This window comes from Nipponia nippon, unplaced genomic scaffold (genome assembly GCF_047370975.1).
Source record: "Nipponia nippon isolate SJK-2023a ecotype South Korea unplaced genomic scaffold, ASM4737097v1 scaffold_8, whole genome shotgun sequence".
Classification (NCBI taxonomy): domain Eukaryota; kingdom Metazoa; phylum Chordata; class Aves; order Pelecaniformes; family Threskiornithidae; genus Nipponia; species Nipponia nippon.
In genome coordinates, this window is record NW_028262402.1 from 32,836,770 (window position 1) to 32,848,902 (window position 12,133).

The following is a 12,133-nucleotide window of genomic DNA, read 5'->3' on the forward strand; positions in this document are numbered from 1 at the left end:
ACTTCCCAGCAAGAGATTTATTAACAGCACACAGTAGCAAGACATCCTATTACAAAGACATTTACCACATACTGTACAGGCTACTTACTATAATATTATGAAGTAATTAATAACACCTGTACATAAAGAAGAGAGCATGTTTGTTTAGTTTCTAAATCAAAAAAAATTTAACAAACCAGAGAGATGGGATGAAACCATTTCATTAGCAGAGAAAATTAGAATATGTTTCATTACCAAAATTCAAAGGCCTGCATGCCCAAAAATTTCTCTTGACATCAAAAGGAGCTAAAAAGGTCATGTAGTTCACATGCAAAAAAGTTCGCATATGTCAAAAGCTGAATTCTTCTTCTATTTCAGTTCTACCTATTAGCCTCTCAGAAAGTTCTGGAAATGAAATAAACCAGCTTCATTAACGGGTTTTTTTGAAATTAAGTCTTGTCTTTTTAAACACAGAAAAATATCTGCAGAGATACTGAAAGTAAGAGCCATGCATTGGATCTTTCAGATGTCTTCCAGAACACAGCCCATGTTCACCAAGACGGTCATTCCTCTTCACCTGGGATTCTCTATTCTGTGCCTAGGAAAAGGCTGTGTTGTCACCTTTACTAGAAAACTATGTCCTGCATTGGTTCATTTTGAAAAAGGTAAATTAAGGGGAAAGAATCACTAAAAGAAAAGAAAAAAAAGGAAAAAACCCAATTATGTAAAGTTTAGTCATATCTGGACCCTGTAAACTAACATAAATAATTTGCAGGCACGTGCTGACATCCACACAGATCTTCAGCAAAATGCACGTTTCCCATATGCACACTCCACATAATGCAAATTCCAATCTGAATGTTGTATATACTCACCTTTTCTCCTCCTCTTCCTGCTCTAGTTGGAAGTACCACCTTCCCTTGTCATGGCAAGTATTTTAGTCAAGATATGTCCACAGGATGCGCACATGTGTACACACACATGCACCTACGCAGCATCAAGAGGTCAAAGACAAATCTCTTGTGGCTGCAGATGGTCAAGAACTCAGGAGAAAGAAATAATGTCTCATCGATTTAATTCTGGGTATTTAACAACAGAAGTTTTCAAAGGAAAATCCTAGCTACCTGGTAGCTTCTGGATGTGCCAGCCAAGAATGTTACAAAAGACTATACTGGAGCTCCTGGTTTGTACTAATGGATCTCAGTCCACCAGGAGACCTTTCCACACCCAGCAGATTGATCTACCTTCTAGTCCATCCAACTGGAGCCGACGCTTGGGTCTGTTTAGCTCAGCTCGGTATCATCTCCAACTTCAGGTAAACCAGATCCTGCAGCACACAAGACCAACTGTGCAGCTCACAAGACTCCCTGAACAGGCTGCTTTTTTTTTTTGATCGCACCAGACACTAGCATCGTTTTTGTTGTGAATTCACCACAACGCCTGGCGCCAGCAGGAAGCTGGACGCAAGACCAAGGCATGATACGTGGCCATAAAACGCATTACTGCCACTAAATGCCACACATGTTGGGTCTGCAGCAGCTCCCCTCCATGGCTGTTCCTCGCTGGCAGCTGCTATCAGAGGGTGTCACACCCTCCATAAACGCAGTGGAGAAAAGGACACTCAATGGGCAAAGGTAGATGGAGAAAAGGTACCATTTTTGTGTTCCTCCTGCTATTCACCTTCACTTACAGCTTTCCCAATCCAAATCAGCCCTCCGTGAACATATCCTTGCTCCCTTTCCTGCTTGCCTGCCTTCTGCTGGGCACCCCAGCTCCCCGCTCTGCAAAGGGAACTCCAGGCTCCAGCAGGTCTCACATCATGTCAGAAACACCCGGCCTCTGCCCCTCGTACACAGAGGAGGAGAAATCTCTTCAACTACTGGGTGAAACCTTTCACCAGCTGTTTCAGGACCATATACAGGCAGCAAAGTTGTATACAAAAAAATCTTGTTACATCATTTTTCCACTATCTCCAGACACATATAAGCTAACTGAAAACTATATGCTGCAAAATGCTACAGGCCTAAGCTTGTTATGACTCTTTTGCATAGCCTTTACAAGTGAACTCAGTAGAGTTTTATCTGTGTGAAGAACAGAGCTATTGCTAATTTGTCTCTATTAGCAGGCAGTTCTGAATTTTCTTCTTATGCTCCTAGCACTAGAGTTTGTATTTTTGAAGGAAAATAAAGACTTCATTAACCATAAATACCTGAAAAAAAATTCAAGGAGGTAAAATTTTGTATCTATCTGTTGAGCTTGGAAAGACTACTATTTAGTTTAACAAAGGCACATGCATTTTATGTAATTCTTGTGTGTATATAATCAGCATTATGTTTTCCTCCACTTGAATAATGGTATATTCTTAAAGGATCAAGGGAAAAAAAAAAGCTTTACATGAAGCTCCCAGAATTATTCCATGTGGGGTGGAAGACCACTGAGTGGTTAATATCTCCACTGAAACCTTTTCCTTTAGCAGCACTGTTGTCATCCTGATAGGTATCTTCTAGAAAACCATGTTTGTTTTTCCTGTCTCACAATAATTTATCAGTAATTTTATGTTAAAAGAGTATTACCGCAGTTCGGGACCTTCATATCCAGCAAGGCTGTCCTCTTGTTGTTGTCATCTATGCAATATAAATCCTGAGTTTCTGTGTAAAACTTGGTCTCTTGAAATTTCTTGATCCACATAATTTCACAGGAACACTTGAATGGATTGTCCACCAATATCCTATAGCAAAAAAACCCAATTTATTTAGAATGCAGAATGTGTCATGCATATAGAAAAAAATGGGGGGCAGGGGAACTCCAAGCACTCAGCTGGGTGAAAGTAGAAGTTGAACCCTTTAGTCAAGAAGGATAAGGAATGCAACCTTAGTAACCTCAGTGCAATGTAAGCTACAAGTGGATAATGGTTTCCTTGTAGAGTGAAGCTGTCTTTGCACCAAGAATCCAGGCTGTCATAGATCGGAGAGATCACGCAGGAGGCTCGACTATTATCTCCAATTCACTGGTGTAAATCAGGAGCACAAGAAGAACTGAGCTTTCCATCAAGCTCCATTTTATTTCATAAGAGTCAAGCAGAGATCAGAATTCCTCTCTTCTACACTTGACTCTCTGCTCAGCTACCTCAGAAAGATCATGCCAGAAATAAGTTTCTGCTGTAAGGTGGTAAATTCTTTATAGAGTCAACAGTCATGGATGATAGGCAAGCTCAAACTAACTCTAATCATAAAAAAGGATTTTACCTAACCTTCAAAATTCATCCACTACAACACTCTAGAAAATCTCACAGTAAAACCCTAGGTAATGTCATGAGGAAACACTAACTGAAAAAATGGCCCTGAAACAGAAATGTATCATCTAGCTATACGGAATGGAATTTAAACCACAGGTTAGCAAACTTACCAAATTCTAGTTTTAAAATTTAATAAAACTGCACAACAATGTAACGCAGTAACGCCCAAATAAAATATGAACAGAAACATCTACGCAAGAAGTGACCCAGTGTTATTTTTTCTCCTACAGGCATAGATGAGATCCAACAAAGCATGTGCACTGTTTAAGGCACCTCATTACGAGGAGAACAATTGTTCATATCAAAATTTCATGGGTATTTTCCACGTACAGAAACCAAACTGAAGTTGCTCACAGAATCTATGCTCATAAATGCCTCCTGAGGACATTAAGCGCGCAAATCATGAAAAACTCAGCTTATCAGAGCTGTAACCTGTTCCCCCCAAAGCCACCTGCAGTTCTTTGAGGATTAACAGCTGCAGGGATCATTCTTGCTAGTCTCTGAAGGAGCAATTTGTATTCACGGAAGTCATCTGCTGGACTTTACCACCACCACAGCATGGACAAGAACTGCTTGTGCAAGACATAAGTAAGTATGAACATTAGGATCCCTTGAGACAAAACCTACAACATGCATTTTCAAAAGAGCAAGATTTACTTTCCATCTTCTGTTTCATCCTGTAACTTCCCTGCAAAAGAGAAATTTCCCCTGACCAGTGGCTGCGCAGTCCTTTTCTTCCACTGTTTTATTTTGTGTTAAACCCACCAAGGGAGTTAGGTACATCAGAGGCGGGATGCTGGATAGAGGCATGATGGCCCAGCCGAAACCGGGACCTAGTAAAAGCAAATCACATGTCTTTATCTTGTTTTCTGTAATTTTACAGCTGAACCTACAGCTGGTCTAAAAGAAGCCTTTCGAAGTGGCATCTCCTTCTCTACAATACCTGGTGCATATCTTGTACTTCACCCTATCCTGAACTTTTCATCCCTTTATGTTTTGATTTACAAGAGCGCTAACAACAGGACACTTGTTTGTCAGATTTAGAGGCAACTCCTCAGAAGCTATCTATGGCATCACTCTCCTCTTGGATTCTCCTTCCAATACTCTTCTTTCACTCCTCTTTCTGATTCTCCACCTATGTATTAGCCACCTACCAACAGAATTGTTCAGCTGATACTAATTTTATCACTGTTTTTCCTCCCTTCAGGCTCTCCTTTTTTTGCCCCGCTTTCTTTCCCTCACTTCCCCCACATCTGTTTATCTCACTTCATCGCAATCTCTGTTTGCATAACTCTAGTTCTTCTACCCTACACTCCAACTCCTTCCCAAGCCCTCAACACTGTACCTCAATTTTGTATCCTCTCTCTCTCTCAACTTCCCCCATCGCACATTGCCTCCATACCTCAAATACTACTCAGTTTAACCTTCTCACCATCCATTCTGGCTCACTCCCAGTACCCTTCCCCTGCTTCTACTACCATGACAGTGAATGGCCATGGTTTAAGTCTGGTATTAACACCACAAATATATTCATTCCTAATTCACATCAGCCAGTTGTTTTGCCTCCAAGTGCTATTTCCCTGCCTCATTAAACTTCATTTCCATAATTCCTGTCACATATTTGTAACATTTGTTTCTCTTACTCTCTGTCCCAAATCCTTTTTTATTTCTTTCTGCCCAGGAGCAAACCAAATTCTTCAGGATGATCAGCAACATTGACGTTGTTCTCCTTCAAAATCTTTGTAAGCCCTCACTCCACCCACAGCCTAAAAGAAGCTGTTCACCTGAGATGGAGAGATTCAAGACTGGCTTGATTTGTGCTTTGGAACAAACCTGTTAATAATAATATAATTATATAGAGTAAACTGGCAGCAGACAAACTCCAACAAACTGGGAGCAGAGTATGCCTTCAGAACTGCAGTCACTTCCTTTTTTGCATGCTTCCTAAGCTACAGCACTCTTACACTACTACTCACTCTTATTTCTGCAAACTGGGGAGAGGGGCAAAGATGACTCCATTTCTCCACTAACTGCTTAGAAAAATTAGGAGAAGCCCAAGCTTCACCCTGTGCACTGGTCTGAGTCCTGTACCTATTTTTCTGAGGTCATGACAACTACAAAACATAGAACCTACAACCAAGGACACACTAACAATGGCTTCTTGGCAGGGACTAGACACAGCGTATGAGGAAACAGGGACTTCAGAACCAACAGACCTCTGCAGGGCATACGGCAATGGGAGTGCTCTACAACTAGCTAGTCTCTCCATCAGAGTGCTTGGCGACTGACAAGTTATGAAAGAAAATTCCAGCGAGCAATGTTCCCTGGGCTGTAAAGAAAGAGATTATACCAACTTAATTATCAACAAATATGCCTAACGGGTATAACCTCTTTTTGTGGCACTGGGATTTGCTCACTTCATTTCTCACATGCTGAAGTTCATCAGAAGAGGTCAAGGATTGCAAGGCTGGTGTTGCAATTCTTAGACTGGCATTTTGGACAATTTCTGACTCTGCTCAGAGCTCCGGGTGAGCAATCTCCCTCTCCTCTGCAGCCCCAGCCCTCCCAAAGCTCCTGCAGGCTCTCTGCAGTCCCACATATTAGCAAAGAACACACAAGATGACCAAAATTTTGGAACACGTACCAATACAGAAGTCCTGCTTGATGGAATGGAGGCTAAAAATGTAATATTGAAACAATCAACAAATATATGTTTACCAGTGCTTCATTACCAAATGATTATATAAAGCACACTGCAACTCAAAACAATTTGAAAAAATAAAAATATTCTTCAATAGCCAACCATAAGCATAGCAGCTGTGGGGCCAATATAAGAATATGAGAGAGACGCTTCATTTAAGATCTGTAGAAGGCCGTATTTTCACTAGCTTAAATATTTAATACAAACACTGGTAGTTTTGTGTGAATTAACCTCACAATAAAATATTTTGAAGCTGAAGGGAAGAGGCTATTTTGGCCTCTACATTGTTTTAAAAGATACACTTGACCTTCTTGAAGCCCTGGTATGAAAATCTCTCCGTATTTAAGTGTCCAGCATTGCTACTTTCTTTGGATCAGAATCTCATTCCTCATCATTGATGGACCTCTACCTTCAACAGAACAAACTTCAAAGTCTTGTTCTTCCGCTCCAGCCAAAAATAGACTTTATTTTAAGAAATGACAACTTACAGATCAGACAAACCCAGATGGCGAAAAGGCTTCTTGGACAAACTTGAGAGCTTGTTTCTGGATAAATTGCTATGGGAAAAGAGAAAGATTGCATTCATTAGAATTGCTTCTTCTTACACTGAAAATACAGTTTGTGTCTCTTAAAAAAAAAAAAAAAAAGAACTCAAACCAGCTCTAAAAAGCCCTTATTCCTTTGACTTCAGTTGTAAAGGAATGGTGCTCAGTCTTGTTTTATGGTTTAATGGGTTTAGAGGGTTTGAATCCAGTCTGCATCTAAAGTCAAATACATTCAAAATCAAACTCAGCAAGGGTCAATATTTTCACTTTTAGCACTTCTGTTCGTTGCAGAAAAGCAGCAGATTTAATTGTGTTTCAAAAGTATTTTGTAAAGTCCAGGTGTTAATTACATGCTCAATTTATTCATAAGTGAAATGGGTGTATCTCTTTCTTTGATGCTGCACCAAACTCTGTACTCATATAAGCCTTCCTCACATGCTAGCACACATCCACATCAGAGCCTTTTAGTTATTCTTTTCAAATTGCATGTACAATATGCATCCACATGGAAGATCAAAAGGAAAACTGTAAAATGCCTATATTGGGCTTTTTTATGTCAATTAAGCGTTTACGGTTTCCAGTGGTAATTAAGTGAAAGGTCCTCTCCCATTATGCAGAGCAAAAACATGTTCATCTGCATCAGAAATACTCCTCCCCTCCCAGGCTTACAAAATTGCTTTCTCCACCCCAAAGCAAAACAATGCTGTTTTTCTACAGTCTTATCAGTCCACCAGTTAAAGACAGTGAGAGCAATAAACTGTATAACTGCCAGCAGTACAGTGCAAATCAGTGTTATGAGCCAAAATACCACACGAGTTTTATGTGGTATTATAAAGGCGCCATAGGGGCTCCATAGTTAAAGTTGCATTACATTTAAAACCAGGGATTAAATATCTTTTTTTTTTTTTCCCCCTAAGGAACACAGTCTTTACTTCCCAAACTTTCAGTCCTTGATCTCTGAGTACAAGATAATTTTCAGAGAAATTACAAATTGGGTCTTCTACAAACGTTTAGAACAGAATATTTAAGAGATTTTATTTACTGTATTTCCTCGTTGATTCCTTCTGACAAACAACAGCCTGAAGTTTACAAATTGACTAGTCCTAATGTGTGAGAACAGACCAGATGACCTACTATTTCATTAGTCAGGTGAACTAGACCGCCCTATGGCAGATGCTGGTGGAAATGCCTCGTGGACCCTGATCGGATATATCACAATTAAAGTACAATTTGCATATAGGACAGAAGTCATGTTTAAGTAAAAACTGCCACTATGATTTTTTCCCCAATATGTATAAGCCATATGTTGGGAGGTTGAAAGAAAGTTGAATCCACATATGGACTTTGGCTTTTGTCTGCAGCACTGAGGCAACATTAAGCACATCAAACCCCATCCCTCCATGGGCAACTCTTCACCCCTCCAGTTCTGACACTGCCAAGCAGCACATGCGGATGCCCCTGTGGTATTACCAAATGAGGCATGCACCTGCTTCTCCTACCTGTGCAGCAACTAAATCCTACCTTTCCCAAAAGACAACCAGAGATACAGTGGGCTTTACCTGCAGACAGGTGCCCATGCCACTCACTACTCCGTGTGTGATGCAACATAACTCTGGGTCGTGTGATGACCAGGTTTGAATCCTGGTTTCCACACAGCAGAGGACCCTGCTCTTCCATATCAGAAGCACTTCCTAACCATCAGATGATGGGTTCCTCAAGGAAATCCCTGTCCAGCTGAAGCCATTTCATTTTGCGTGATCTTCCCTGGCACGCTAACGGGACAGCAAGGCTCAAGCTCTGATTCCAGACCAAGGCAAATCAAAGGGGGTTTGAAACCCTCTACCACCACCACCTTCTAAATATTAAAGTATTAGAACACAAATCTGAAAATGGGCCACAAACATCTTATGTAAGAGCCCCAGCCACCCTCTGAGATAGTATTTCTTTCTTTTTTCTTTTAAGAAAATCATGTCTTAAAAACAAAATTGTCAAGAATATCTTAAAAACATAGAGACTGACTCTGGGAGAGGGTTTGCTGTTAGTAACCCAGCATGGACATAACAGCCCACCTACTTCATGGACAGGACTGAAGTCCCATCTTTCCTAAAGATTTCCTCCTGGCTGCTTACATGTTTCCTTGTTCAACTTACTCATGGTCATCTAACTCATCCCATCCCTTCCTGAGGTGCTGAGCTGCTCGCTTCAGAGCTATGAACTCTATCAGACAGCAGACTGCGAGAATTAGGTGCTGCCATAGCTATACCTTCTTGTCATTTAGTCTCAAGCCAGTCATTGCTTTTGGAGGATTATTGCGAACATTTAGGCAGAAGAATAGACCTTACTTGTTTAGATTCATGAGCCAGACTTACTGTCCAAATGTCACCAGGTATGTTACTTCCTGAACACTTTGTGCAGGTATCAATGACTCCATGTGAGCCAGTGAAAAAATGGGACTGATAATTTAAGTAAAACTATCCAAAAAATAGTCATTATTTTAACAACTCCAGTTTTCAAAAACCAAAAGCACCTTGATAGCTTTAATTCTCTTTTCATATTTTTACCAGTTATGCTTGATACGCACCAAGAAAAGGAAGTAAGAACAGTAAGAAAAGTAATAAAAAATTCCTGTGCCTACATTCTTGATCATGTGTTGAAACACTTAGTGCTTCCAATACTGTAGGCTTTTCTCCCATGTAGTTTAGCGCTTTAAGGTTTCTCAAGTTGACAAGTAATTCAACAGAAATTTTTCAGATGACTGTTACAGATTTATCACCTTAAATGATACTTTGACAGCAAATTTAACATTGTATATATATTTTATACATTGAGCACTTTACATTGATTATAAAGATGCCTGCTGCGGTCTCTTTAATTCATGTTAAGTGAAAAAATCACTACCAGGCTTATTATATAGTAGTTAAGGACCACACTTCCACTCCTATGGAAAGAGAGTATAACTTAGTTCACCAATTCAACTACACACAAAAAGATCATGGTGAGCAGCCCAAACAAGATCCATCTGGAGTTCTAAAGCCTTTTTTTCTGGGGGGGGGGGGGGGGAAGTCGGGAGTACAGAGCTTGGCTGCAAAGCTATACCTAAGGAGCGGACCCAAATTCAGTCAAAAGCATGCCCACATTTTACACAGAATCATATAGAATGGTTTGGGTTGGAAGAGACCTTGAAGATCATCTGGTTCCAACCCCCCTGCCATGGGCAGAGACACCTTTCACTAGACCAGGTTGCTCAAAGCCCCATCCAGCCTGGCCTTTAATGCTTCCAGGGAGGAAATGTTCGAATATTAAGCTCACTTTAAACTTGCTAGCCCTAATTCAGCTAAAAGCAAACCTGTGGCAATGTGAGGAGTACAAAAGCAGCCCAAGAGGCTGCATAAATACTCACACAGCTAGCAACACAGGCACAGCTCTACTGCCTGTAGCACCCCTAGCAAGGGGAGGCAAGAAGGAAGAGGAGGGAACAGATCTAAGGAGAACTGGGGGAAGAGGTGAAGAAATGGCCATTTTGCTATGCTCAGTCTCCCTCCACAGGCAACTGCTTGCTCTGCCTATGGCTGGAGCCAGCCCTGTGTGCAAGCAAGGGAAAATCTGCAGCAAGGTCTCACATGGTTTCATTTGGCTGCCTTACCTAAACCCAAACAGTGTAGAGATACAAACAAATCTTAATACCTAGAGCTGTATATGTACTACACTCACAAATCTATGAGTCAGTGATGCAATTATACACAGCTGTCCTGGTTTCATCTGGGATAGAGTTAATTTTCTTCTTAGTAGCCGATATAGTGGTGTGGTTTGGATTTAGTATAAGAATAACGTTGATAACACACTGATGTTTTGGTTGTTGCTGCATAGAGTTCACACTACTCAAGGACTTTTCAGCTTCCCATGCTCTGCCCAGTGCACAAGAAGCTGGGAGGGGGCACAGCCAGGACAGCTGACCCAGACTGGCCAAAGGGCTATTCCATACCGTATGGCATCATGCCCAGTATATGAAGCTGGGGGAAGAGGAAGGAAGGGGGGGACGTTCGGAGTGATGGCGTTTGTCTTCCCAAGTAACCGTTACGCGTGATGGAGCCCTGCTGTCCTGGGGATGGCTGAACACCTGCCTGCCCATGGGAAGTAGTGAATGAATTCCTTGCTTTGCTTTGCTTGTGTGTGCGGCTTTTGCTTTCCCTATTAAACTGTCTTTATCTCAACCCATGAGTTCTCGCACTTTTATGCTTCCGATTCTCTCCCCCATCCCACCGGGGGGGAGTGAGCGAGCAGCTGTGTGGTGCTTAGTTGCTGGCTGGGGTTAAACCACGAAAACAACCTGGCATGTAACAATAGCTATTTTTTAACATTTTTGGAAATACGCACTTGCTGTGTAATATATTTTTATGTTTAAAGGTGTTGACAGTACACCATGCAGATGTATTACACAGGTCCATTAAAATTACTGTTAGCAGCAGATTAAGTTTATAAATTACAACACTACTAAACTAAGACTGTTTAACAGTTTGTTAAATGCGACTGTTGACTAATTTGAGTCTAAGGTCAATGAGAATACCAGAATTAGATGAGCAAGGCTATTAATTACATTTAAGTAACACCTATTAGAGCATTTACTTTCCTGTTGTTTACGTTATTACTCAAATCTTCTCATCATACATAACTCTAGAAAGATATCTGGGCTACAGAAGTTTGGCCAAGAAAATTAGGTAATAACAAAAAAGGGCTTAAGGAAATGTGCATTAATAAGATCCTTACAATCTAATATTCTTATTTGATTCATAAAATAAATACTACATTCATGTAATGAAGGTGCTTAACTACATCAGAAGATTTTTCATAGAAGAAAAAGAAAACTAATAGTATCACTAGCAAAATCAAAGCTTATGCAGTTATATCAGTCTTCAAAAAAGTGTTTGGAGTTTTTGTTTTCTTTATGGGATAGTAACAAACTGTTGTTTCAAAATAAAATGCAAGACTTCTCAAAGACCTGTACTCAGAGGTTACTCTTGCAAAGTGAAATGATTTCAGCTCTGAATAGTTTTCACTGTCCCAACCACAACAGGGGCTGCACTTCATTCCCAGTGCAGTCAACAGGGGTTTTATTGCTGATAACAACAAGCAGTGATTCACTGGGGCTTTCAGAAACATTTTAGTGTGCATCAAGGCTTCCCAGAGAAAACAAACAAATGCATTTTTTGCAGGGATAATAGATCAGCCTTGGCAAAAAATGTCTCCATACTTACTGCTTTGTCACATGCATACAGAGCAGCTGGTGCCACTTAATATTTTCCATCTTATCTGGGCTTATCCTGTGTCTGCTAACATTACTAAATCCCCACCAAAAGAAAACACAGTACGAGACTGGATAAGCTCCTGGTTCATAACGTTAAGTATTCTGGATCAGGATTCCATGTACATCAACCGAACAGATGTCAGTCAGCCTAATTTGTTTCTAACAAGGAGCTTCATGAATTACAGATCTAGTAAAGCCTGCTTACCAACAAATACGTATTCCATGTTTGACTGTGTGCTCCAGCTGACGCTCTTCCTGTGGCTGAAGTATTTTAAAGACTTCTTACCCACGTGGATTCTGTAGGGCCTAGC

The 12,133-nt window shown here is 40.7% G+C and overlaps 1 protein-coding gene across 2 annotated transcripts in view; it reads right to left on the reverse strand.

Moving 5' to 3' along the window:
• Positions 1-12,133, reverse strand: part of NTRK2 (neurotrophic receptor tyrosine kinase 2) — a 207,988-nt gene that overhangs the window by 175,921 nt on the left and 19,934 nt on the right. For both annotated transcript variants that reach the window (XM_087741303.1, XM_087741304.1), the window contains exons 4-5: positions 6,464-6,532; positions 2,553-2,707 (exon numbers count right to left, since the gene is read on the reverse strand). In XM_087741303.1, coding sequence (XP_087597429.1) covers positions 2,553-2,707; positions 6,464-6,532 — 224 coding nt within the window. The remainder of the gene's footprint in view (positions 1-2,552; positions 2,708-6,463; positions 6,533-12,133) is intronic.